Genomic DNA, 27,769 nt, shown 5'->3' on the forward strand with positions numbered 1-27,769 from the left:
TATAAGAAGGGAAAACAATTTTTATGTTAAACATATAATTAGCACAACTAAATAATAAAAACTATTAATGTAAAAACAAACAGCATTTAAAAAATATAAGAAATATTTAAAAACAAATTGTACCCCGAATTTTTCATCAAAACAAGCAGCATTATGACCTCATCAGCATCATCGTGTCTGCTCCTGCTGAAAATCTAATTTCTAAACATTTACAGAGCAAACTTTGCGATAAGGTTGGCGTTGATCCGTTCCCTATAAAAACCCTAAGATACGTGATGGCTTTAAGCAGTATAATTCGACTATCCAAGGCAATCGGATTTAGCCAGAGAAAATGCTCTCTTCAGATCAGAGTGAAACCAGTACAAAAATGCTGTCACCTTTTTGCGACGATCGTAAGATAACTGGCGAGGGAATGGTACCCCCTGCATGCCGAAATTGTAGCGGTAAGTTACCCCTTTACGCACCTGTAGAGGTTGAGGACATAGGCACTCGCATGAAACAACTTCAGAAAGCACAGAATACACTGGAATCTGTCAAGAGCGGAGTTAAGAAGACTTTTACTACGAGTAACTCTCCTTCACAATGTGATTACTGGTCCACTTAACTCTATGATTATGTTGAGTCAATTATATGCAATCAATGCTTCGTGATGCCAATGAAAGTAAGTGGGAAAGCGATACATATTATCATCTATTCGGGAGGAATGCCCTCGCCCCACCATAACCAGGGTCTTTATAAAGAAAGAACAGATTAAAATTTATATATTTTTTAAGAATTAATTTTTATTGAATTATACTGTATTGATTCCACAAATAATATTGTCAAAAGAGATTGTTCAAACCAGGTGCTACTCACACTGAAATCCGAACGGGCAACGCCAAGGGCAAAGCAGTAGGTCGTCGGGGATTTGTGTAGGACCTGGAACGAGAACGGCCGTGGGATCGGCCACGAGAGTGACCGCGGGAACGGCCACGGGAGCGGGAACGATCCCGCTTGCGATCGTCACGAATGTGCCTCGGCCTCGAAGTCCTCTCCTCCGCCACAGCAATCACCTCGCTTTCACTGGCACTGCCATCGCTGTTGGAGCTGAAAGAGGAAAGAGTGGCAGGATCATGGCCCTTGTGTCGTTTATCTCCTGTAGAAGGTCGGTGCTTCGACTTTGTTTCCCTTCTGTGCTTTCCATCCCGTCGAGTTTCCTCTGTGGCTTGTTGCTTCTGCAGTTGCTTCAGCACATCCTCCAACATTTTCTGAGCAATGTTAGCCTTTCGTATGAGCTTCTCCAGCGCAGGAGTACCCATGTCCTCCACCTCTACGGGATTTGGATGTGGCAGTTGACCGCTGCAATCTATACATTCATGGGGCGCAGTTTGCTTTCCTTCCACTCCAACAAGTCTCGACATTTTCACAATAATACGCTACCCTGTTTTAACAATAATACGAGTAACACCTTGGTATATCCGCTTCCGTCGGTTTTGCTGCTGCTGGTTAGCTCGAACACAAACAAATGATAACTTCTCCAATGCTGTCCAACGTTTTATAAGCTAGTTTCGCTCAAAGCTTATCTAGGATTTTTCTCTGTAAACATGAGTCTTCGCACGCTCGCCGGTCACGCTGGTTGACGTCATCGAGTCTATTTTTATCAAATGATTTCATACTCATGCGAATTTCGGTTGTTCCTTCTGTACATACATATGTAAATACATACATATGTACATAAATATGTATATATGTATGTATCTCACGTGTTTCGAAAGTGGTAAAATTTCACCAGAAACGTAATGGATGACAATTATTATTGAAATAAAAATTAATACAAAAATATAACATTTATTTGCTTTGAAGAATAACGCAATGGGTAGAACCGAGAATGAAAAAAACGAGGGGGAACATTGTGAGACGCGTCCAAAGTACATACATTAGAACACATAACCTAATTTTATGTACATACATATGTACATACATATAAAACAATTGGATTTTTTCAATTTTTTAACTATTTTTTCTGTTTACAGTTTTATTTGTACATATGTATGTATGTATGTATATATGTAAGTTCATCATCTATGTCTACACATCTGCTCATAACAACACTCCGATTAAGCCCGATCTCCCCAGCAAGCAGATGCATCACAGATGGATGCAGACTTTCTTCCTTTGTGGAGGTGGAAGGGAGATGGCTATATCGACTCGGCTAATGATATATGCTATAATGCTCAAGATTATACATACATACATACATATGTACATACATACATATATCCTTTGTAACGGAAACGGGTCGGAAACGGTTCCTTCTGTGGTTTCATCCTTCGATAACACTACTCGACAAAATCGAACTTTTTTTCCGCTTCGAATCAAACGAAATTCTTCTGATAGACTGAGGGTTTTTATACCCGGTACTCGAATAATAAATATAGGGTGGAAGTATGGAACACACAGAAGGAAACGTTTCCGACCCCACAAAGTATACATATTCTTGATCAGCATCAATAGCCGAGTCGTTATAGCCATGTCAGTCTGTCCGTCCGTATTGTTTGTCGTCTAGTTCTCGGAGACTACATATAAAAGCTAGAGCCACCAAATTTTTTTTCCAGGCTGCTTCCGGCTGCACAAAAGTCGAAAAATCTCCTACAGCCACAATGCCACAATAAATGCCTTTCCGAGGAAATGGCCATCACCGAATTTGGATCAGATTGGATCATTATTATAGCCAGAATGAAGAAATGAACTTGCTGTGGCTACCCCACATTTGCACATTCTCTCATTCCACACTCTGTTTCATGTAGTGTGCGGCTCTAGGGAAGGGGGACGCACTAATTGTAGAACAAATTTAAAATGAAAAAGTTGAAAAAAACCAGTAAGGTACAGGATGTTTTAATGAGTACCGGGTATAAAAGTTTCGATGCGTAAGAAGCGTCTCACACGTCCCTTCTCGTTTTTTTCGATTTTGTATTATATAAATGGCTTAAAAAAGCCATAAAGCTTACTATTTTGTTTTCTTTACTTTGTTGTTGTTCATTTTTTAACTTTAGATAAGCATATTTGTGTGTATAAGTTGTTGTATGTGTACACAGCCAAACACAAATTACTGAAACCTTCTGGCATTTAAAAAAAGCCGCCGATAATGCAAATACATCGATAGTGGTAGCCAGCTTGTAACTCGATTGTAAAGGGGGTATTACCACAAAGAGGTGGAGCTCAGTTACATTTCTGCAAAGATCAATTGCAGCATGCGTTGTTTTCTTGTTTTTTAGATGACATTTTAACCTTATTTTGTAAGCCATTCAATAATAATAATCCCACTCGCATTTAATTGTAGTTCCAGCTAGTTATATTAAACAGAACCTTAACCATTCTGTATGGTTAGTGACAGATTATCGAAATCGAGTTAATTTCCAAACTTTTATATTTTTCCAAAAAAATACTTGAATTTCTCGGGTTTTTGGTAGGCGTTTTCATGTGGTATATTTTACTCATAAGTGCGTCTAACATTGGAGCATGAGATTGCATGGCGAACACTTCCGAGACTGTTTTGACACAGGAGAGAATTTCCCTTACCATTTGACAACATGAGAAAATGTCCCTCACCACTTGACAAGCAGCGGTGCCAACTCGCAGTCATAAAAAGGCTAAAAACCAGCCTTTGAGAAGAGCTAGAAAAGTCAGAAAATTGTTATGGCAGCTAAGAAAAACGCTTGGGTGCTGGAACGAAATTTGTATTGTTTTGATGTAGTACTGACAACTTATCAAGGAGGTCAAACATATCGTCTTTTGCAGCTGAATGTTAGTCTGTGAGAATGATTTTCCCTACCTATATTAGGAATAATGCTGGTACTATATAATTATGAAAGCATTCATCTACCCAGAGTAGTCCCTATCTACAAATTACAAAAAAATTCGTTTGTAGATGACGAAAACGTGTGCTTGGCTGTCTTGGTATGTGCAAATTGCTCTGTTTTGCATTGATGCTAGATAAGCTATTATCAATATTTCCCACAACCCGCAATATCATAATCCATCCCTCAACCGGCAATTGAAAAACGCTAGACCTAGTGGGGAAATAGCTAAATTGCCAACACTGTTGACAAGAAAATACATTGTGTCCATTCACAATACACACCATTCACAATGGACAATGATTGCTGCGCGCGCGCCATAAAAATTGAAAATTCTCGAAAAGTGTGCAAAAGTTAACTGTCGATTAACAATTGTTCATATTATATTTATGCATATAATATAAATATTTTATATGTGCATTGGATTCCCGTTTGAATTCACGATCTCTACGCGCGCTTGTGTGTGTCTTTCTGTGGCACGGCCGCTGAATGTGAACGGGTTTTCGGTTGTCTCTGTGAAGGCTTATGGAACGAATTCGCGAGGCTGGCCCCGGGCCCCAGACCCAATAAAAGCAACACAAGGCTTGATTTTCCTTAATGCCAGAGCCTCCGCTTGTAAATGCCACAGAGGCCTGTTGTTCTGCAGATTGATTCAATCGATTTTTCCATTGAACCGATGCTGCTGCTGCTGCTGCAGTAAGTGTGAGTGTGTGTGGTGTGTTAGTGTGTGGGTCCTGCGAGGACTCTATACAAATAAACCATTAGGTTAGGTAAACGAAACGAACAACAATAGGCCCTGCATGAAGCCAAGGCAGGAACTTGGCCCCTCGTCCATCTTCCAGTCCTTTCCAGCTGCTGCAGCTGCTGCCGCGCGTGTTGGTGTTTGTGTGTGTGCACTGGAACGATCATTCCCTTGCTTGCGCGTGTGTGAGTGCAGAAAATTTGAGTAAATTCCGTCCGCGAATGCGCAAATTGCCGTCTTGCCATCCAATTCTGCACCAACGGAGCCAGCCAACCGCACGGCAACGACAGAGGCCATAGAATCGAAAGAGAATGCTCTGGGAGACCCTCTGACATTTCCATCATCTTCATTATCATCATTCATCCCCTCTGGAGAAACAGCGCAGCTCCCGTCTCCACTCTACCCTGTCGCTTCTTCTGCTGCTCTGTGGGTGAGTACTCTCAAAATATTCGCGGATAGAAAGTTGTTATGGAATACTATGATGAGGGGAGCTCAAGCTGGAGTGGGATTGGAAGGGGAGCTCCCTATGGGTGTGGGGGGCGGGTCATAGGTGTCTCTTTCTCTGTCTCTCTCTGCGGTTGTCTGGCGTCGCCTTGTCGTGGTTTTAAGCTCTGCTGTAGCTCTGCTTTTTAGCAGACATTAAAAGGTCAGGGCAACCCGACCCCCGGAGCTTCCGTAATATATATCCTGTGCACGTACCGCGCGGTCCCATTATGCCCCGTGTTGCAAGCAGTTGCTTGACATCGTCGATAATCGATTTTGAAGCGACAAGGCAATCAGGAAGAGGTGCAACTGACAATCAGCCAAGTTAATCACTGGTTTGGCCAAGAGATGGTTTGCGTTTAGCATATTCATGATTATGGGTAGCGGACGTTGCGACCGCTATTTCATAATGCGACACTTTTGTGGAGCAGTGGTTCATTGGGGAGGTATGGAGTTGGCGGAGTAGCGACTCCAGGAAGCCGCTAATTAAGCTTCAATTAAAGCGGCTTCCGCTGAGAGTCGCTCTACTCTTCCCCCTTTTTGTGTATGTGACATATGTTTGCCCCTATCCCATCAGCCACTTTCCAATTTTCACAAGAGCAACAACAAGTACTTAATGTTATCTAGCGGCTGCATTTTCAAAGAATTCTCCTGACACCACGCTCTTATCAGAGAGACCGATAGCCCAATCGCAATTTGTATCAGTATGTACATGTGTATGTATGGTCGTAATTCGCGATAAACAAGTTTTAAATGTGCGAAATTTAGCAGTCCAGCCAGTTCGTTCTGTAGAAATGTTATATATGATATACACATTATGTATGTACATATGTATCTTTATGTGTCTGGTGGGGTTCTTTTGTGCCACATTCAAGGTCAGTTGAACGCCCTGATTTAGGTCTTGTTTGATCTACAAGCTTTTTGAAACCAAAGCATATGAGCCGCGTCTCGGTTTACGTCAGACAAAAGGCAGGCCCGCACAGCGCTGCAAAGAGAGAGGGTAGAACCTCCTTGTCAGGGGACTGGGCCTTGGGCCTGGAACATTGCCAAAGTTTTCGAGACACCCCACAAGTTGACAATGAGCGAGGTCCTCAGGCGAGACTCGGTGGCGTCTCCAGCCACCTCCATCTAGCAGCAGTAGCAGCAGCAGCTGCTCTTTGAAGTCTTGTTGCCGCTTTCTGCCATTCGGGTTTCTCGCTTTGGCTGGCTTTACGATTGCCTCCAGTCATGCCCAACAACTGTGCTCAGAGTCTCTGGTCAATGGTCAAGACTGTCTGTGGCCCGACCCGTCCCACCACATGCCGCGTATCTCTCTACAATGGAGAGTGTCATGTGGCGCACGCCGCTGAAAAAGCGCTGCCAAGCGTGAAGTACACCACACCATTCATTGTTTTTGCCAGAGACCACATTCGACCAGAGTCGGGCTCTAGATAGACTACTATTCGTACTCGTACTTGTGGATCATCTATCAGGTATGAAAAATATGTGTATTATGGCATGTCGTAAAAAGCTATTTTCTTGATATCCCAAACAGTTAAAGAGAAGCCAGCAGCTGCCATGAAAACCCAAGCCCATACCCAGACTAGTACCCAGACTCGGATGCACAGAGACTTTCTCTGTCATATGAACAATAATTTCAGTAGTTGGCGAAGTAATTGCCAACGCAATGAGTTGTTGATTAAGCCAAAAGAGCTCCGGAAAGAGAGAAGACGGATGGATGTATGGACGGGCGAATGGAGGGAGAAATGCTAGGCACCATTTCATTCCGGTTCATTCCCGCCTGTTCCAGTTCGTATGGATTCTGTATAAGACCAGGCCAATGAACGATTCAACGCCCTCGACAACTTAAGAACTCTAAAAACAAATCAAAATTGTCGCACACTGTGTTTATTTTCTTGGCAAATTGGAAAGAGAGTCATCGGGGTTTCTCATTGACTCATCTTTTGTGCTCAAAAATAACTATTAAGAACTCTGATGAATGAAAAAATAAGCACGCAAAACGGAACATTTCACTATATTGGTATTGGTACGAATCACTGTAATACGCGTGTACGTGAGCGACAGCGCAGCAGCAGGGCCTTGTCCTATACCCTTTAGATAGGGCCGTGCCAAGCCCTGATGTAGATGTAGAAAAAATTTGAAATTTAATATTAAAAAAAAACCACTAAGTTACTGACTGAGTACCGGGTATAAAAGTTGTGACGCATACGAAGCGTCTCACACGTTTTCAAATGGCTCGAGTAGAAAAATGTATCAGGGTATTACACTCTAAAAAGTTCTGATTTTTATGGTATTTGGTATTTGTATATTTTCCCCTTCATTGGGGCTGAAACTACATTACTTCTTCTGTTGCCCAATCTTCTACTGAGTCAAGACTTTCCTTTAAATGCAAAACGAAACTTTTGCGTGCCGCCGAAATTGTTTATAGATTACGCAACATCAGCAAAAGCAACAAAAAAGAAAAAACGAGAAGGGACGTGTGAGACGATTCTTACGCGTCACAACTTTTATACCCGGCACTCAGTACTACATCTGCACCTTAGCGGTTATTTTTCAAGCTTTACATTTTTTCTTCATCTGTCATCTCGTCAACAACACTACTCACGCCAACACGCTCCTTTAGCTCGCCACCCTCCCCTAGAGCCACACACTGCAGATTCAGGGCAGAGACGCGGCAGAGGCAGGGACGTGTCTGCGCTAAGCAGAGTGTGAATGAGACAACTTGCAAAAAACAAATATAAGCTGCGGGACGGGGTGGGTTTAGCCACTGCAAATTAATTTCTTCATTGTGGCCATAATAATGATCCAATTGGATCCCATCTGGTGATCTGATAGATATGGTCATTCCGTACGGAATGGCGTTTTTAGTTTTCTTTTAGATTGTAGATTTGGTTTCAGTGTGAACATACAGTAGTCTGGAGCCAACATTTTTTGGCTCTAGCTCTGGCTCTTATAGTCTCTGAGAAATAGCCGACAAACAAGACGGACAGAAGGACGGACGGACAGACGGACAGACAGACATGGCTCATTCGACTCGGCTATTGATGCTGATCAAGAATATACATACTTTATGGGGTCGGAAACGTTTCCTTCTGTGCGTTACATACAACCATTATTCCCCACAAATACAATATACCCTATTTACTCTTCGAGTACCGGGTATAAAAACCATCAACTGTTAAATCAACAACAATCCATGGATCCACCGATACAGAGGCAACTTCAAAAGCGATTCAGTCGGCCGCTTCTTCCGCTCTCTTCGCTCTTTGCCGTTGCAAGACTAGGAGTTGGGAATTTGGCTCTCTCTTACTCTCTCAGTACATTGGGCAAGGCAATGCCCCAAAAGCCGCGTTCTTGACAGGCATCGCAGCCCCGCCCTGGGCCCCTGGCCGGGTCGTTCTTCCTCGATTCACAAAACATGCGGCATCAACGAAACAGAGGAGTTGCAGCCCCCAAAACAAATTGAAGAAAGTCTGTGAAGGGGAAAGGGAGGGGCAGCAACGGAATCGGCTAAAAATTAGAGAATCATGCTTACAATTCTTTTTCCCGTTCTGTTCTGTGTGCATAATATGCGATAAGTCGGCAGGTGCAACATACACAAAACGAAAACACACCAGCAATACTATTAAATAAGGGGAAACAAAGAGAGCGATAGGGAGCTATATAGAGAGAGAGAGAGAGAGAGAGAGATGTGGCATAGAACCCGGAAGAGTCGAATGTTCCCCACGAAAAGTGAACTCATCGCCCAAGTCCCACTCCTAGTACCAGTCGCAGTAGCATTAGGAGACCCACTCCCTGCCCCAATCCCACAGACATAAACTGTGCGCGCAACTTGCAACTGCAACACATTGTAGCCGTGTCTGCGAGGGGCTCGCACTGAGGGCTTGGCTGCAGATGCGGGCCAGCCAGTGGCAGGCGGCCGCTCGATTGTAATTCGCGTCACAAATGTTTCACTTCATTGGAGTTTCGTGGATCGTCGCCAGAACAGGAAGTGCTTTGACAAACAACAAACGGTAACACATCGGGGAGTGGAGTGTACCTACATATGTATCCCAATGGGCTCGAGCAAGGCCCACGAGCAGTCCACCTGTTCAGAGGGGGTGGGAGACCCCCACGACATACGGTTCAATAGCATATAAATTGATAATAGTCGTCGTCACAATCAGCCATCCACAACTTTAAGTTCTGGATGTGGGTTCGTACCCCAAAAGGGGTAGATACTGCTAATCCCCTGCCATCCGAAGCAGAAATAAATTGCTATAAATACCCCGCTGTACATACATACATATTTACATATATGGGAATAAATTGATTTCAATGCAACTGCTGCAACAGCCAGCAAAACCGTGCGATGTATGCAAGGGAACGTTCTTCCCTATGAGCATATGTCACTGATAAACGGATGGCCAGGGCGATGGGATTGCATAAACATCCATCCATATGTTATGAACCGTATGTTTACAGCGCGTTTCGAAAAAATCAACTTGACAGCCAATTGGCACATGCTCACGCTCACTCCACGAGAACCAGCAGCAACAGAATTCAAATTTTCAATTGTATTTTTGATTGATATTTTTCATATCTTATCAGTACTTCAAACAGTACATATCCATCCAACCACACTGGGTAAAAGACGCCAGAGGCTGCACACAGCCTTTATCAAACCTTTATTTGCCAACTAAGCTGACCTTCGTACTACATTTAATTTTTTGAGACTCAATAACAAACCTTTTGTATTCAAGATATTATTGGTGTACACTGTACAGTGTGTGATCATAAAACCAGCGGTGGGCAGACTTGTTCAATTTAGGCATCGTCACAGACACATATGTACATAAATATATATGTAATACCTAAGAATCACATATGTATTATATATCTACTATGGAAAATCATACACTTCTTCATCTTGCACATGACGTTCATAAAAATTGTCTTCCATTAATTTGTAAAAAACAAACACTGAAACATTTGTGAAACGCACTGCATCTGCAGATTCATGCTGGAATTGTGAAACGGGTATATGGGAATACATAATTGAGGAACACATTGCGAACGCAGTTCCCAGAAAAGCGCTTGACAGTGGTCTGCATAGCGTTGATCTGCGGAATTCTCCAGCGAGGATAATTTATTTATGGTTTGGTAATCGTTTTCTGAATCCATCCTGTCGGGTCCTACCTGCCTGTGTGTCCTTTCATCTCCAGCTGGCAAAAGCTGGAGAGAGCTCTTTGCTCAGGATTGATCGTAGATCAGGTATCGAAATCAGGTATTTCTTGATTTGTCCAGAGCGCGGAATAGTCCGCCTCTCCCCTACTCAGCTCAATGAAAATATGCTTATGTCTGATGACAGGAGGAGATGTCTCCGCTGTGGCGGTGCGACTGTTGACTGTCTCGGCCAGAGCAGAAGACTTCAAAGGCAGCAATTAGCGTGGAGCCAAGCGCTATGCCATTTCCCATCTATTTACGCGCTTTTTGCACTCGTCTTTGCAATTGTTGCTGTGGCTGCAGCAGCAATTAAGTTGCCATTGCCTCGACACTGCCACGTTCAGAGCAGCCCTATTATTGCTCCATCAAGCGCTGTAATCGAATTAGAGGCTATGAGGAGGAGGAGGAGACGTTCCAGGCTTTTGCAATCAAGAGCGTCGTCCATTGATTGGAGTTAATGTGCCGTGACGACTGGCCCTTGAAGGGTTTCCAGAGGGTCTATTTTCAAGGCAAGAAACCGCTGCGTGTGGGCGCCTTGCATGCAGCGTCACTTGCCTGTTCCCACCCCGTACTCTCTATCTCTTGCTCTTGCTCGATGTTGCATAGAAGTGACAGAGGAATGAAACGAGTTTCACCCAAGCTTCGGAAACTACCATCTTTTACTGCCAGGGCCATTCTGATCGATTCTGTGGATATTGGCGGCGACAACTTCATTTCCGACGACCCGCTGTCTGCGGCTGCCTTCCAATATGTATCCAGTAGATGCTTTGTGTGTGTCTACTCGAATCGTTGCCGTTGCAAACATGTGTCTTTTTATGGCTTTGCCTTTGCTTCGTTCCATTACAAGCCCTAGTGCGGCCAATGTCTCCATGAGGCAGGCACTCAGAAGCTCCCCATCGACGCGTTCTCAGCGCCCCCCTTTGCGGCATCCTTAGCGTCTTCTCAGCGCCTTTAAGTGGCCTTCATCTGGGTCGGGGGCCTAGACTCTGCTCTTTAACGTATCTTTAAACTCCACTCGAGTGGGGCTCGAGTGCCGCAGTGCCGCTTGAAACGGACTTTAACATATCGTAAGAAAATGTCTTTTTCAGGATTTAAACCCATTTTCTGGTTTTTTAAAGGAGGAAGAGACCAACAAACCGGTTGGCACTCTGCCGTGACTATTCGCCTTCGAGGTATATGAACAAATGATCTTGCAATTATCTGAAAACTGGAGCAACTTTATTAATTTGCTTCTTCGCCATTTGCACTCTCTGCTACAAACAACAAAAGCGCCTGATGAAATCTCCAACATTTTGTTGAGAATCTTTGAGAGATCACATAACAACATGGCACTAATGAATCGGAGTCCAATAAAAGACCAACCCAAGCCACAAGCATGCAGAAGAGTCTCCATTGAAAGTGGAGACTATTTTATACTCTTTCAAAGGCGAAGCAAGATTCCTGGTTCCTTTTAATGAAAGATGATTATCCCAAATAAAACATACATGCATGTATGAGTATCTATCAACTAGAGAGATAGGATTATCGACGTGATAAAGTGCAAAATACCAAGCGAATCTCTGGGACAACAATGCGGCATAGGAAATTGGATGCCCCGAAAGTGTCTCGGCTGGGGCACAACCAAAACCAACCCAACCAGTTGGGTCAATGTGCCACTGCGATATGTATGTTGACAACGACACTGGAAAAATAAAATAACGAAATCAATAATATGTACATCCGTACAGTCACCAAATGGGGAACCAACTGTTTACAACAGAGAAAATTCCGGACACATTTATCCAATGCACTATGCACAGAAATTAAATTTGTGGCACTGTATTTCGCATGTTAGTCTCTCATTGTGCTAGCGTTTGGGCCATGAGACAATGAGACTCCTCATAACTTATGTATGCCCCCAGACTCAGACAGGGCCCAGGCGATGTGGTGTCCCAGTTCTGTTGGTTGTTTGGTGCTCGGTGCTCGTGGCTCGGACAGGTGTCGCGGTGCGGAGTCGCGGAGCGGTGTCGTGTCGGGTCATGTCGTGTGGGTTTGGCCTGTCTGTCGCCTGTAAACTAGTTCGAGTCAATCACAGCCTTGGGGGCCTTCCACTTTCCTTTCGGTCCACACAGCAGTCGTGCCCAGTCCGTTTTTAATTTCATCTGCCAGAGCAAAACGGATCCATGTTGCGTGCAAGCGTGCAACTTGACCGAAAAACGTAATTTTGGTCGAATCTGTGGCCGGATGATGCCGGGTGCACGGGAGGCACGCGAGCAATACCTATTTTTGCCATCTTGCAAAAGGTCGGTGGCATGCAACTTGTTTGTGTTTCGCATTGCAAGGGGAAATGGGAGCGGGATGCGACCGAAATGCCAGAATCCCAAAAATACGCAATCCAAATGTGGGTCGACACAAGTGAATCACTCACGAATTACACTCATACTCATACTCATTCTCTCCCTCCTTCTTCTTTGTCTACTCCTCAGTGGGCGAGTGAACGACGATGTCTGCCACTCTCTTCGACATGGCTGCGCAACCGGAGGAACAGCAACTGCAACAGCAACAGCAACAGCATCTCTTGTCGGCTCTTGAGGAGCAGCAACTGGTGGCTGGACTGGCCTGTCTAGAGCTGAGTGAGGGAATCACAGCAACCAGCAACTGCGATGGCAGTGACAGCGGCCTGGACGTGGCCAGCAGCTGCTGCCTCTCCCAGGTGACGCTGCAGCGGGGCCTCAGCAGCACCAGCGGGGGCTACACCAGCAGTAATGGCCTGGAGGATATCTACGACAGCTGCGAACTTAAGGTGGTCTCCACCGGCACAGTGGATCTGGCTCCCAGCGAGACTGGCAGCGAGAAGGAGTCGCCCCCAAGGCGCACGAACACCAGCAACAGCGCGGTGAAGAAGAAGGTTGCAATGTTCGAGCCGGAACAGAATGCAGAGAGTGCCACCCCGAGGGCACAGCCTCTGGAACAGCTGCGTGGCAGAGTGGCCAACCTGAAGCGAGCGGTGAGCTTGCCCAGGAACAGTGCAGCGCCTCCGTCCCCGGCCGCACCTACAGCTGGCAGCCGTGAAAAGGCACGGCTCTCGTCCGCCTCCTTTCGGCTTCCGACCACGCCCACGGCCACACCCACGTCCGCGCGGATGGCACGTCCACAGAAACCCGATACTCTACCCAGCGCCCTCAATCGGGCCCAGTCCGTGCAGCGTCTCGCCCAGGTTCAGAGAACCCCATCGCTCAGTCGGGCACGAACGCCAGGAACCCCCTCGGATGACGGTCGCTGGCCAGCCAATAGGGGAGCGGGAGGAGCACGTCGGGGAATGTCTGTGACACCGGAAGTGAATGTCTGTCGGATGAGGGGAAGTCCGGCGCCAGGTGGCACCCTTCCGCGCCGCCGCAAACAGCAGTCTGTAGAGGATTTGACGGCCGGACGGCTCTCCAGGAGCAACTCGATCAGTCGAGACGCCAGGATGACGTCTTCGGTGATGGTGGTGCCCACGAGCAGACGGAGCCTAGCTCCAGCCACCGCCAAAGTGAACTCCCTGCGGCGTCCCCTGCAGACGGTGCAGGGTAGGACAAAGATCTATCACGAGACGGCAGTGCAGACGGCGCTGACCAGCGAGGACCTGGAGCAGGTCCTAGGCGGGGGGCTGCTACAGACGCGATCCTTGGACGCAGTGGAACAGAGGGACCAAAGCATCCAGGCGGAACCAGACCAGCGCGACTTTGAGCTGGAGCAGTTGCGCCAAGAGGTGCGCCAGCTGAGCGGGAAGCTGCAGCGAGAGCGGGAGGAGAAGCTGGCCATGCAGCAGGAGCTGCATCTGAACACGGAGCGGGTCATGGGGATGCTGGAGCTGGCCCGCGTGGTCAGCGCCAGTGCTGGAACTCCTACCTCTGAGGACAGCAACGATGGCGGCGGCCACGACAGCCTTCTGATGCTGGAGTCGCAGATACAGATGAGCGGACACGAGCTGTTCGAGCGACAGCAAGAGATTGGCCAGCTGCGCACCATGTGCCGCACCCTCCAGTTGGAAATGCGCCGTTCTCTGGCCACGCAGCATCTGTTGATTCAGGAGAAAGCGGCCATCGAGCAGGAGTCCAGCGAGCTGCAGGACTTCCTGCAGCACGAAAAGGCCGCCCAGTGCGACGCCCTAAGAGAGCTCGAGGCGGAGCACCAGGCGGCCAGGACACATCTGGCCCATCGCGAGGAGGAGGCTAAAGTACTTCGCGACGAGTGCAGGCATCTGGTCCGGCTGAACGAGCAGAGGCGCCAGGAGAACCGCATGCTGCAGACCAAATACACGGCCCTGGAGGCCAAGTCGCGGGAGCTTATCCACCAGCAGAATGCATCGGTAGCAGGCGCCTCCACGGCCCTCTCCGGACTGCATTCCCGCCTGGATGGACTCGTGGAGCAGCTAGTCTACTCCTACAGTATTTCCGAGCAAGATTTGGAGGTAAGTGGACACCAAAGTTCCCTTCCTATGGCCTTTTTGACCATTTAAACTTCTGTTTTCAGGACATCCGGTTCCAGGCAGAATCAGAACAGGTCCCCAATGGCATCCGCCCCAACGGACTGGACCTTCCGCTATGTCCGGCAAACGGTGGCGAAGCCATACACACGCTCGTCCTGGCCAGCGATGGCTCCCTGTCGCCGCAGCGCAACCAATCCTTCATAGCCGCCGTCATCGGTGCCATTCGCCAGGCCACCACACACTCTGGCAAGCGTCTATCGCTGCGTCAGGCGGGAAAACGCAATGGAGGAATAGGAACAGGCTCAGCAGGAGAAGGAGGAGGAGGCGGTTCAACTCACAACGGTTCGGCAACAGCAACAGCAACAGCGACCACGGGCCACGAGCAGCCTGAAGAAGATTCCGACTCTACGGAAATGCTGGACTCTGAGACGGAACCCTGCCTGCTAATGATGGACAATGTGCTGGAGGATGTGGTCCATCCGGACTCGCACTCCCACAACATGGTCTCATCTTGCACGGGCATGATCTCCCAGATTGAGTTGCCCACAGAGCTGATCAGTCACCAGAATGCAGGCGACGACTCGCTGCAGCAGCTGTCACAGGCCATTACCAATCGTCAGCAAATGGAGCTGCACGTACACAAGATCAGTGCACTTCCCATGAAGTAAGCAGTCGCTATGCATCTTATTATAATATTGCATTTAATTACCATGGGTTCGGTTTCCTTGCAGTCCTCGCGATCAGTGCAACACGGAGGAGTTGAGCTGCCACGACTCGCTCGCAGAGCTGCCGTCTTTAATGGAGTACAGCACGGCTCAGGCGGTGGTGGACCAGGTGATCGAGGTGGACACGCTGGTCACCAAGTTGCTTAAGGTCCTGAGACTTGTTCAGCTGGACAACGACAATTGCATCCAGCAACTAATTGTGGACAAGTGAGTGGGGAGAATTCCTGCTCTGATTTAGTTTTAACATATTGCTTGCTTTTTATAGGAACAAACTACAACAGCACAAGGAGGATATGCTGGAGAAACTAAAAGACTTGGAGGACGTCAACCTGAAGCTGCAGGACGAACTCATGGATGCCACACAGGAGCTGATGATTAAGGGGAGCGACCTCAGCGGAGCCAAGGCTGAGATGCAGCGCCATCGCAACGAGATCGACGTAAGATTCTAGATCTTGATTTAGTGGATCCTTTTCTGTTGTGCATCCTTCGAAGACATTTCTATAAATCGATTATCGTTCATGGGCAGATATATAACTTTATGTTTTCATACCATGTTACAAATAAATCTCTCTACCGCGATCTTATTTTAATTTTTACTTGAATCATTTAGTTTAGTTGTAGTCTTAATTCGAAATAAATCACTTGGCTTATTTATCTCTTGTTTTCGGCGTTCGCTTCGAGTTCAGATCTTTGTATATAATTTATTTCACTTTGTTTTCAATCATCACTCCATCATCTCTCCATCAACCACACCACACGACATCGATGGTATACGACAGTCACAAATCAAGCTCAAAAGCGCACTCTTTCGTTTAAAATGAAACCCAGAGCCCAGTCCAGAAAAAACAAAACTAATTGCAATCGCTAATCCTTCAACTGCCCATCCCTCCAACGGCCAGCGCCTTAACGAAGACATCTGCACGCTGAGCACGCTCTGCAGCAGCTACAAGAAGCTGTCGCCTACAACAGAGTTTCCGCCCATGCGCCTGCTCTGTCCCCTTAGCCAAGAGACCGAGCATGGCGATGTGGCCGGTATCCTCAATCTGCTCAAGATGTGGCACGCTGGCGGTCAGCTGCAGGATCCACGCCTTAGTGCGTATTTGCGAACGGTATGTGTCAGCCAGGTGAGCCTCATTCAGAGCACATCTAATTAAAGTTATATTTCATATATAATTTATTCCTCCCCCTCAACAGGTATCGAATTTGCCGCAGGATAACAACAATGTGGAACGTCTAAGGATATACGCCAACCAACTAGAGCATGTATCAAGAGTGCTGGAGGACGACTTGCCCTTGGAGCTACACCCGCCGCTCCAGCAGTTGCGTCAGGACATGGAGATCGTCAGGCTAAACGCAAACTGGACGCAGCTGTTGGACCTAAGCGAGCCTGATCAGAATGCCAATGGGGATGTGGCCACATCGTTGCAGTTGCCTTGAATCGTGTCAAATTGTTGTTAATTCTATAACTAACTATTAGACTTATTGCCAGTTGTTTAATATTAGATACATATGTACACGTAGATAGATACAAATGTTTGCGTCCAGCTCTCGTCTGTAATGTGGATGAGAGTCACCAAACTCCAAGCAAAAAATAAGTTATAAACATTTTAACCCCCTCAAAGGTTGAACTATTTTAAGAGAACAAATATTGTTGTACCATACAAGATGCTTCAGCAGTGCCATGTGTAGCGTTTTTTGGCGAAGGAATCAGTTGATTTTTCGAGTCCTGGCGTCCCATTAAAAGTACTATAGGTATTCCTGCTGTTAATGCATTAAACCTTGTTCCCAATTTTCAATTTGAACAAGCAAAAATCGGCTTAGGCCGGAAACTAAGTTCGTTTGCATTTCCAGCAACATGATATACGATAGCAAAGATTTCTGGTGAATCTGTAGATCATTTGACGGCTACACGTTTAACAAAGTCCCAAAATTACTCCCATCCTCCTACGTCAACAGACAAGTCCATTTTGCACTGAGAAGTGCATCAGAAATACAGACATCAAAAACCTTCCCTTCGAATGTAGATAGATCTGCTCCAGCTTAGAATGGAGTGGAAAGGTGAAAGCCACGAACCGACTTTGAAAGCAAGCTGTTTGTTTAATACACGTACAATAAATAAGCATAAACTAAATACATATGTATAAAAATCAACTATGAATGAAAAAACAATTTCGCACAATTTTTGAAATCCCTTGAAATGGTAAGTACTTGCTAGATAAGTCTATTGATAATATATAAGTACATATATGTACATATATGCTGTATATAGAGTAATATATATTGTATATATGGTGTATTTAGTGCGTGGAGGGGGATACAGCTGTCCTCTGGTCGCCGCTGCCCCTTGTCTTTTGTGTGTGTTGTGGTTGCTCTTTACATTTACAAATAATCTCACAATGTGGGGGCTCCTCATCGCTGAGGAGCACCCTGGCATCCTGCCATCCTAGAAGGAGGGCTTGCTGCTGCCCATGCTGCGGGCCGGCAGGCTATTTGTCTTTGCCGTGGGGTTGTCACGGGCTTGCGAATGGGCCACCACGATGCTGAGGCACTGCACCCACTCCTCGGCATTTTTACCGTCCTTGGGCTTGAGTATTAGGGTCTGGTCGGCGGTGAAGATCTCGAACGCCTTGGGTATGTTGCGTGCCCCCCGCGACACCTTTACCGATCGGATCTGGTTCACATCGATGCTCTCTCCACCGCTCTAAACAAAAAAGAAACCAGCTCGGATTGGATTACTATCCGTTCTTATAGTGATTGGATTATTGTTAGCTTACCGATCCCTTGCACGATAGATGGGCCCCGGAGAGCGTAAAGTATCGTGTCCGCCAGCGCCTGAACAGCCGCCACTTGCCCTTTTTCTCCTTCAGCTGGCCCTCTATCATGGGCTGGTTGCTGCCGTTAAGAAATCCCACCGCCTTGTCCGGATGATTGCACAGGAAGCAGCCCCACTGGTACTCAAGCTCGTTGCAATTCGGATTCGATTTGTCGGTGATGGACACCTCGAACACATCCAGAAATCCCGAGTGTCTCAGCTCATTCACAAGTATCTCGCGGTCCTGGAATTACATCAAGGATTTACATATATATTAGCTAGTCTCCGCCGGCATGTCCGAGGACCCACCTTGACCTGCGGAAATTGGCTGGTGACCAGCTCCGTGAAGCTTCTGTTCTCGCACTTGAGTATCTGCCAGATGTTCTTGAGATTGCTGATCCCGGACTCGCGTGTGCTCAGCACACACTTTTCCTTCACCTGAAACGGAATGGTGGAAAGGTGGTGTCGTGACAAGATTGCTATCTGCAAAGGGTACTGCAATGTGGTTTGCTACTTACAAAGTGCCGCACTTGAAAGTCCAGGAACATCATGTGTATCCAGGTCTTGGGGTTGCGGGTGCGCATCGTGAAGCACGTCTTCGAGTAGAGGCAGTGGGGTCCTCGTATCTGGCAGGCGAAATGCAGCTTGGCCACCTTCTTCGTTCGTCGCTCTGCGAATTCATTGGAAACTGTGTGATGTGTTTGTGTGTGGATGTGTGTGGTGGTGTTTGCGGATGATCAGATATTGAGCGGGGAGTCAGAGATCAGTCAGAAGCACAAGCTTACCCTCGATGCTGCATCGGGTGGGTGGGGGCAAGTGTTGCGAGACCTCGTCCATGTAGGACTTGATCGAATTGAAGTTCTTCTCGCAGAACTGCTGGACGGGATCGCGCATTATCTGGTACGGCTCAAAGGTGCTCATCCTTTGGTCCATCACACTGTTGGCATTGAGAAGGGTGCGGCTGGTGTTGTCGCTGCGTCGCGGCGCCACATTGGTGGTGGGACCCGAGACAATGACTTCGCTCTGAAAATATCAATGGCACTATAGTCATCAGCTATCAGTAAGTCCCTTAGAAATAGTCTGTATAATCCCACTTACATTCCCGTTCACGGGCAGCTTCATCACCGACTTTGCATTGCCATTGCCGGAGGATGCGGTGGGCAGTGCTGGCGAGGCATGGTGCACGGATACGGCATTCTGCGGCTGTTGTGATGGGGCCATAGATGCAGCCGCCGCCGGCGCCCCTACTGCCGTCAAGGCTGGAGGTATAGAGATCGATCCCACAGACTGATTAAGGGCATCCGTGCTGTACTTCATCAGCACCGTGCTGGAGTTGAGTAGTGTAGAGGGCCCCTGGGAATGAGGCCGCACCTTGGAGGGCGATGTGGTGACAGTCACCCCACCAGAGGTCACTGGAATCCCATGCTTGTTGTGGCCAGTGATGACCACGTTGTTGCTTAGCGGCGGCACTGGCGTCACTGGCGGGTTGCTGAACGTCGCCGGGGTCTTGGGCGCGGCCCCCGACTGCACCACAACGTTCCCGTTGGAGCTTCCTCCGGGCTGTTGGTTAATCTGCGTGTTGCTCAGCCGCGTCATGCTCTTGTGGAGGCCTCCGACGGAGCCGCTGGCGACGTTCAGTCGCGTGACGCTCCTGTGGGTGTTGCTGGCTGGATGCAGGCGCCCCGTACTCCGGGAGTCGCCCAGTTTCACGCGTCGCGTGTAGCCCGCGTGCTGCGGGGCTGACGTTGGAGTTGATGTTGCCATGGGAGCTGACGGTGCAGCCGCACTGGGTGTGGCATTGACGTTGCTGCTGCTGGTGGGTGCCGCCTTTTGGATGACCGGTCCTGCGACTGGAGCTGGCTTCAGCAGCGGGCTGGGGCTGGAGCTGGTGCTGTTCAGGCTGACGATGGTGACGCCGCCGGAGGTTTTGTTGGCTGATGCACTGCCCACATCCTGCTGGGAGCTGAGCGCCGCATTCTTCTGCCGCACGCAGGCCAGCACCTTGTCCGTGAAGAGGACGGGATAGGCCGAGCAGAGCCGCGTGGCCTCCTGCTGCAACAGCGCCTGGGTGGGCAGGTGCTCCAGTACAAAGTCGAGCGCCTGTTGGGCTGTCTCCTTGCTGCCGATGCCCGCGTTGGTGAGGATCTGGGCACACAGCGTGACCGTGCTGGGATTGGTCTTGGCCGCCAGACGAAGCTGCTCGAAATGGTCGACGAGCAGGTGGGGGCCGTGTTGTGAGAGCTTCAGGAGGATCTGCATGGTGAGGCTGGAGGTGTCGCTGTCGAGCAGGAAGCCGCAGAGTTGCGGCACGCACTGCTCCAGCACCTCGGGTGACTTCTGCACGATCAACAGGTAGAGCTGGAACACGGCCATGCGCTCCTGCGGATCGCATTGGGGCAGCAGCGGCATAAGCAGCGGCGCGTGCGGTGTCACCACCTCGGGGGAGACCTCATACACCTGCGAGAGGACTCGCAGTAGTCCGTAGTTTCCGGAGAGGATGGACTCCATCACGGACTCCGTATGCGGACTCAGCAGGATGGCGTGATCGATGGCCGAAAGCGACAGGTAGCTGGCCAGGTTGCGCGACAGCTCCTTGTTGCCCTTCGGCAGGAACTGCACAGCAATGGGCAGCGCAATTTTCATCAATTCTTTCTTATCGTAGTTCTGTTCGGGTTCGATTGTAGCAGATAAGTATGAGATGTATGAGCAATTATAATCTGAGCTCCACTCACTAGAAATATGCTAGAGATAATGTCAGCGGCGATCTTCGCATGCGGTGGCTCCTCCTTTGTGGCGCTGGAGGGTTGCAGGTTCCAGAGCAGGCATGTCTTCAGCAGATCCACCAGGGCGGCACAGTAGCGCTCGGCACTGCGGGTCTCCCGGATGCAGGAGAGCACCCGAGTCACACAGATCTCCACCACGCTCTGGTCGTTGTTGTTCTTCACGTAGTCCGCATGTGAGATAATGGGGCTGATCTCGGAAAGCTGAAAGGAACGCAAAATGAATGTATGGTCAGGGATCGGGGCTCATAAATGATCTATCTGCAGATTAACCTACCACCTCTGTGATGTCGTCCACAATGTCCGCATCGGGCACGGAGAAGAGATCCCCAGCCCGGGAAAGATCGCGCTTGGCGAGCACTTTCGTGAAGAGGTCGTGCATCTCGCGGGGTTCGCTGCAGTTCAGCTGGAAGTGGAGTCTCCCGGGAATGGCTGGTGGTCAGTCAGTGGCCTTCGTGGCCAGCGGTGCCTCATCTGTGGCACCTGCTGAAAGTGAACGAAAAACGAAATCGATTTAGGGACATGCTTCTTGTTTATTTTTGTCTCTGTATTTTTTCTTTCACTGTCATGTCTCTCTTCGGCGCACTGGTGGACTGGCTGATTTGCGCTGACTGGCGCTGGCTGGCTCATTGCCAAACTTCAGGCGCGTACGGGTAACAACTTCTTTATCTTATCGGTAGGCACTCGCGAATGCTCGAACTAGTCCAAGTACAGCAGTCCCCCTGAACCCCTGCCGGGACTGCCAAACATCCGAGCTCCTCCAAAATTGTTCTTTCTCTATTTTGATATACTTTCAGAGTTCAAACATATCACACACAATAGTTGTATAAATATAGATGTATGTACTTGTTGCATTGTCTAGTAGGGTAGTATCTGGATTTAGATGCGCCGCATAGCATCTATTAAAACAAGTATATACAACCAGTGTTGTACATATATCAGCATCATGATATCCTATCTTTATGACCACTCAATAATCATAATATCCGAACTGAACGTTCGGATTGCTATCTCCGACTTTGTGCTACACAATATCGAATTCAATGCCACTCGGAACATCTGAGGGATCTTTTGTTATTTGAATGTACAAAATCTGCACTGAGTGTGCACTTTCTGCCACTGCACTACGAGACTCGAACATGTGATTCCACGAACTGGATGGAATTCGTTTTACTCAAATATTTCCGTTCTGTTCTGTTCTGTTCCGTGGGGTTTCCATCGAACGCTGTGTTTATCCACACTTGCACTTGGCTCAGTTGTTTGCTCTGATAGCAGCACAAGCTGTTGGCCAACTTGCCGTAGCCGTAGACACCTTTGGGCTGTAGGCTTCAGGCTTTGGGTCTGGGTGCATTGCGTTAGCCCAAGCTGTTACACGGATACGGATTTTGATTAGATGCGCCAAATTCCGCTGAGGGATTAGCCCCGACTTAACGGATCACTGTGGAATTTGCTGGGTGGCCAAATGAGTGGGCGCCGAAGAGCTAACAGAGAGAAACGTCGTTTCTTGTCTGGTACTGCAGCCGCGCCATCAAGGAAGCGATGCCAACGTCAGCGTCAACGCCAACGCCTAAGTTATTAAATTTTCAAATAAAAATCAAAAGTTGCATAATCTATGGAGAGGGCAGGCCAGGCCAGGCCAGTCGTCCGTCAGGCAGCTATGCACGCGAATTGTAGACGGTCTTTTCTTGTCTTGGGTTTGAGTTTGGTTCGGGCATGGGACAGACATTTGCTTCCTGGAAACCGGGACAGCGACAGAGACTGGGACTGGGACTGGGGCAGGGTAAGGAGACAGAGACAGAGACAGAGCCAGAAACGTAGCTCTTTGGGTTTCTTTGGTTTTCTTTTGGATTGTGGTTGTTGTTATTTATGGCTCATTCGCGCTCAGGTTGCAGCACCAACAACAAACAGAAAAACTGGTTAAAAAATAAATAAAGCAGCAGCAACAAGTCGCAGCAAGAGGCAGCAGCAGCAGCAGCAGCAGCAGCAGCAACAGCAGAAACTCTGAGCGCCCCGAGAGAAAATTAAAAGAGAAATAGAAACACACATATGTACATACATATGTATGTATGTATGCATGAGCGATACATACATATGTATGTATGCACGAGTACGAGGTATACTCGTAAGTAATGGATGGATGATGGCGTTGGCTAAAACATAAACCGAAACCGGTGCGGCAGGTTAATACACACGAAGCACGGACCACGACCACGATCACAGACCACGAACCAAAAGTACGGTGGGGTTGGCTGTGAGGAGGGGAGGGACAGAGGCAGACTCGTAGCTCAAAGATTTTGGAGACACGAGTGGGAACAAAGGCTGTGCCAAAACCCAAGGCAAGACTCGATTGGAGGTTCCATAATTCTCTGCTTCGATCTTATTTCCATTGCCCCTCAAATGGCAGGGGTCAGACCTGTCGTCTGTTTGGCTTTAACAAAATGGAAACAACTTTTAAGCCTTTTAATTATCAGTGTTTCGCTGTGTGTGCGAATGACTCAATTTCCACTCTGATCGAGAGATCGAAAGATCGAGGAAAGACAGAGAATGCGTAACCCTATCCGTGAGCCAGGGCTCCTCTGGCCAACCAGGTGACAAGGCCTGCCTCTGCTCCCCCTAGCCGCTGCAGTTTAACCTACCCGTCACACCAGTCGTATACGTACTCCGATAGCACGCTGGCATTCAGTTTTCCGAGTCGCATTGCGTGCATTGCCAGTGTTTTGTTCTTGTTTGTGCATTCTTTTGTAACAGTCGCTGCTCTGAAATATCTGGCCAGTGGACAGTGGCCGTTTCCAGACCGACGGCCAGAAGAGCGTCAAGTGTCTCGATCGCCAGCGCCGGGCAACCGAGATCTGGCGACTGGCGCGACTGCAATTATTAGCCAAAGTCTGCCACGGGGGGGGGGGGGGCTGGGCGGTGAATATGGCGGATGGCAGTCATAGAGGCTGGCGGCAAAGCACCCAACTAGTACGAGTATGAAACCCGTTGTGTCTGTTGTGTTGTGTCTGGAAACCCGTTTTCGATATTACCTTTTTTCGTACACAGAGCACCAACGGGCCACCCTACGCATGTGCAGGCACTCACCGTCTCCATCACTGTACCCGAAAATTCTGGGTGGATTGGCATGATAATATATTGGTCTGGAGCTGAAATCTGGGTTGAAAATGTCATGAATTGGTTTTCGACCCATGATTGCTTTCTGGTTCTTGTTGAGGTTGCTATATTGAGGATTCAATGGTTCATGTGGGGACTTATATTTGTATTTCTTTTTTTTTTTGCCCAATACAGCAGTTCTATGGTATCCGTTAACCTATGGGTAATTATTACTGATTGTGATTAGAATCTATTTCGATGAGTTAGTTCATCTGCCCATAGCAAGAATTACCGATTCAAGATCTGCTGGTAGCACAGAAGATAATTCACTTTTGACAAAAGCACGGCTCTGGACTCTTCTCTTTCCAGCTCTCACCTCGTGAACTAAAAACAAACAAAATGCGAAGGGACGTGTGAGACGCTTCTTATGCTTCAAAACTTGTATACCCGGTACTCAGGTACTAAGGTACTCCGGTAAATTTTTTTTTTTTTTCGAATTTTACATTTGACATTTTACATTTTATCTACATCTGGTATCTACATCGACATCTCAATAACTTCTCACGCTAACATGCTCTTTTATCGCCCCCCCCCCCCCCCCCCTAGAGCCACCCACTGAAACAAAGTGTGAAATGAGAGAAATTGTGCAACAAAAAAAGTTGCTGGAAGGGGGTGGGTTTAAACACTGAAAATTAATTGCTTCCTTCTGGCTATAATAATGATCCAATATAATTCCAATTCGGTGATCTTGTAGATATGGTCCTTCCCTACGGAATTGCATTTTTTGATTTCTCTTATCTTCAAAATTGTGGATGAAACTGATTTTCGCTCTTTGCGGGGGCGGGAGGGGCCGGGACGAATTCTAGAAATATTTTCTAATATATTCATTCGGTGGCTCTAGATTTTATAGTCTCAGATATCCAGGCGATCATACAGACATGGCTATATAGACTCGGCTGTTGATGCTGATCAAGAATATATACTTTATGGGGGTTACATACATACATCCACTGTGTGCACAAATACAAAATACATAAATACATACACATATGTATGTACATATTTACTCTTCGAGTACCGGGTATAAAAATGTAGATTTTTACATATATTTTATTCGTCTTCCCCCTCTGTCGATTATTTTGGAGCGCGACTGCGAAGAGTAAAGACAACATCAACACGGTAATCCGAGAACCAAGGAATGGATTCAGTTAGGCGTATAGGGAATACATGCACCAACATAGGGGAGAGGGATGGTGATAGGAGGATGGGGAATGGTTGAAAACTGAGCGGCTCGTGAAATTTATTAATGAAAAGTGCCGCAAAATAAGAAATCACTACGAATTAGCACAATAACAGGAACACGAAAACCATGAATTTATGTTCATACATATGTATGTACTTACATATGTATGTATGTAGATCGATCTCGCGTATGAACCCACTCGTACCGAAACACACACACAAACACAGACACATAAATATATAAGAATACGAATTTTTGGCAGTTTCAAATGAAACTTGGGGCACTGTTAGAAGATCTACCTGAGTATGAACTTGAGCTTTACATTTTGAATTTTAGATGCGTTTACAGTCTTAACGGTAAATAGCCGAAACTTACCGAATTGCATCTGAGGCTGGCAGACAGCTGGCCATATCAGTGGTGCAACAACTGCTGGGCTGGTCGAAGTGGCTCTATTTCTCTCTCTCTTAGTCTCTCTTTCTCACCCTGCTCACTTTGTGGCTGGTTGAAAAGGTAGAAAATGTTGCTGTTTCTGTTGGCCAAGTCAGCCGCACAGTCGCAGATCCGTGCTTGTATTTGTTGCCGTTCCCTCTCGCTTTGGGTGTAGTTCAATAATAATTTAATTGTGACTGCTGCTGGTGTTGCCGATAAAGCAAAAAACTAAGTATTGTCGTTAGTGTTACTTATTTTTTAGGGCCTTTCTCTGTTGCAGCGCTTTTCATGATAATTTTCATGTATTTTTTGTCCGCACTTTATTTACATATGTATGTAAATACATACATACATACATATATACATACGTATATTCGCGTATATATTGAAATATTTGTTCTTTATTGGAAATGGAACGACTGATGTGTGAGTGCGCCAACGCTGCCGTTGTTTAAGCCAAAATGCCCTGCGTTCCACTATGCCTGATTTCTTTGTATTTTTGCTAATCACATTTTGTTAACACACACACGCGTACACAGGCGCACACGTACCCGTATACACGAAACACGTACAAAGAAATAGAGCTGTTGGTGAGCGGGGCGAGGTGAAGTATAGGCCAGACCCACCGACGCGACGACGACGACGACAACGAACGAACGAAAGACTCGACGGTGCGCGTTGGCCAAACAAACGGCATTAAGGCCCAAACGTAGAACCGGGAATGGCGAGGTCTCAGCAGCCCAATTGTCTGACTTGGCTGCGATCGCTCCGATCTGGCCATATATCTGCTCTTCTGGTCGCCTCTCTCTTGCTTGTTTGCATGATCGCTCATACAAAAACTATGTCTGAAGGGTAGGGAACACTGAGTCTGGCAGCGGTAAACGAATAATGCAGGAGCTTAAGTCCCTCAGACAACGAAACGGCCATACCTAATATTACTATATCATGATCGCCCGTTCTCAGCTCGCTCTTTATTTCTCTCTGTCTATGTCTCTCTCTCTCATTCTCTCTCTCTCTCAGAGTTTCTGGCCACCTTTTCCGTCTTCTGACGTGTTGATACCTTTGATACCATGGGTAGCGAGTGGAATATTTGTATTTTGGAAAGGCTTGCATCTATAATAATTATGATGTATATTCACCTTATTCGGAGAACCATGGATCAACTTTAAAAACAAATTTAGCAGCTATGATTTTGTACATTCAGACATATGTAAAATAAAACTTGTAACGACCTTGATCCGCGTTGGTCCTCAGTAGTTAATGTTATAAAATGTTGAGTTCCTACTCATAATCGTATCACAGCCAATTGCTAAGTTTAGAATTAATTGAAGCGAAGCACATATGTATGTATATATTTGTATATTTGTACATATACAGGGTATCAAATCATCGATCCTCCTCAGCTTTCCCATTTACTTTTTTGCCCACACAAAATGTATCGCTGTTTTGCTTTTCACCTTTCATTCATAAACAAAAAGCCAGCCTTTTTGTTGGTATACATATGTTGCTCATCTCTTCTGCTTCGGCTTCACCTGTTGCGCAGTGCTTGGCCTCATGTTTCCAGCCAACACTGAAATTTGTTTGTGTTCTTTATGTTATTACATTACTAGACAAAATCAATCTTTTTTCCTCAAGGATCCAACCCGCGTTTTTCTAATAGATTTGAGGCATAGCAATTTTGTAAGGAATTATATTTTTCTTTTATATTTGGATGGAGGAGGGGCAGCCAAAGGCAAATTATTTTCGCTTTCGGCAAGCAGATCATAAGACAATGCGCGCACCTGCCGGCTGGCCGACGTTGGCTAAAAATGCTGAGAGCTTCAGCTTCGTTTTGAGCACCGTTATATGGCCGGATAAAATCACATACAAAATATGTAGCGGTCACTTAAATGGATATAGAAACCAAACGGCTAAAAAGCGTACAAGGGGTTTCACACATGCATTCATACATACATTTAGATTTGTATTTAGAAA

At 47.1% G+C, this 27,769-nt stretch overlaps 3 protein-coding genes across 7 annotated transcripts; 1 reads left to right on the top strand and 2 right to left on the bottom strand.

Moving 5' to 3' along the window:
- Nucleotides 1-800: 800 nt before the first annotated feature.
- LOC117579207 (RNA-binding motif protein, X-linked 2) lies at nucleotides 801-1,458 on the bottom strand. Its single transcript, XM_034264976.1, has one exon. It carries the CDS (start codon nucleotides 1,398-1,400, stop codon nucleotides 852-854), a length of 549 nt encoding a protein of 182 aa, XP_034120867.1. The 5' UTR covers nucleotides 1,401-1,458; the 3' UTR covers nucleotides 801-851.
- A 2,716-nt stretch (nucleotides 1,459-4,174) lies between these two features.
- Nucleotides 4,175-17,607, top strand: LOC117580582. Of its 3 annotated transcripts, none has more exons than XM_034267187.1 (7): nucleotides 4,175-5,008; nucleotides 12,732-14,698; nucleotides 14,761-15,380; nucleotides 15,448-15,648; nucleotides 15,707-15,878; nucleotides 16,341-16,565; nucleotides 16,636-17,607. In XM_034267187.1, exons 2-7 carry the CDS (start codon nucleotides 12,749-12,751, stop codon nucleotides 16,876-16,878), a joined length of 3,411 nt encoding a protein of 1,136 aa, XP_034123078.1. In that variant the 5' UTR covers nucleotides 4,175-5,008; nucleotides 12,732-12,748; the 3' UTR covers nucleotides 16,879-17,607. The 3 variants fall into 3 exon arrangements, with proteins under 3 accessions (XP_034123078.1, XP_034123079.1, XP_034123080.1); XM_034267188.1 differs by having other exon boundaries at nucleotides 16,341-16,550; XM_034267189.1 differs by lacking the exons at nucleotides 16,341-16,565; nucleotides 16,636-17,607 and adding an exon at nucleotides 16,221-16,318 and having other exon boundaries at nucleotides 4,176-5,008.
- Nucleotides 17,515-25,856, bottom strand: LOC117580584 (protein melted). 3 transcript variants are annotated; one of them, XM_034267191.1, is made up of 9 exons: nucleotides 25,742-25,856; nucleotides 21,311-21,516; nucleotides 20,986-21,237; nucleotides 19,352-20,917; nucleotides 19,039-19,276; nucleotides 18,772-18,941; nucleotides 18,563-18,691; nucleotides 18,216-18,497; nucleotides 17,515-18,142 (listed from the first exon to the last, which is right to left on the bottom strand). In XM_034267191.1, exons 2-9 carry the CDS (start codon nucleotides 21,413-21,415, stop codon nucleotides 17,885-17,887), a joined length of 3,000 nt encoding a protein of 999 aa, XP_034123082.1. In that variant the 5' UTR covers nucleotides 21,416-21,516; nucleotides 25,742-25,856; the 3' UTR covers nucleotides 17,515-17,884. The 3 variants fall into 3 exon arrangements, with proteins under 3 accessions (XP_034123082.1, XP_034123084.1, XP_034123081.1); XM_034267193.1 differs by having other exon boundaries at nucleotides 18,772-18,923; nucleotides 21,311-21,519; XM_034267190.1 differs by having other exon boundaries at nucleotides 21,311-21,519.
- Between the last annotated feature and the right edge of the window lie 1,913 nt (nucleotides 25,857-27,769).

Source organism: Drosophila guanche, unplaced genomic scaffold (genome assembly GCF_900245975.1).
Source record: "Drosophila guanche unplaced genomic scaffold, DGUA_6, whole genome shotgun sequence".
Lineage (NCBI taxonomy): Eukaryota > Metazoa > Arthropoda > Insecta > Diptera > Drosophilidae > Drosophila > Drosophila guanche.

Excerpts from the sequence above, each read along its gene's own strand:
- LOC117580582 (XM_034267187.1), top strand. The coding sequence starts at position 12,749 with ATGTCTGCCACTCTCTTCGACATGGCTGCGCAACCGGAGGAACAGCAA. Across the intron at positions 15,879-16,340 it reads GCCATCGCAACGAGATCGAC|CGCCTTAACGAAGACATCTG; the intron begins GTAAGATTCTAG and ends TCCAACGGCCAG. Across the intron at positions 16,566-16,635 it reads GAACGGTATGTGTCAGCCAG|GTATCGAATTTGCCGCAGGA; the intron begins GTGAGCCTCATT and ends CCCCCTCAACAG.
- LOC117579207 (XM_034264976.1), bottom strand. The coding sequence starts at position 1,400 with ATGTCGAGACTTGTTGGAGTGGAAGGAAAGCAAACTGCGCCCCATGAA.
- LOC117580584 (XM_034267191.1), bottom strand. The coding sequence starts at position 21,415 with ATGCACGACCTCTTCACGAAAGTGCTCGCCAAGCGCGATCTTTCCCGG. Across the intron at positions 20,918-20,985 it reads TTATCTCTAGCATATTTCTA|AACTACGATAAGAAAGAATT; the intron begins GTGAGTGGAGCT and ends GAACCCGAACAG. Across the intron at positions 18,498-18,562 it reads GCCAATTTCCGCAGGTCAAG|GACCGCGAGATACTTGTGAA; the intron begins GTGGGTCCTCGG and ends ATGTAATTCCAG.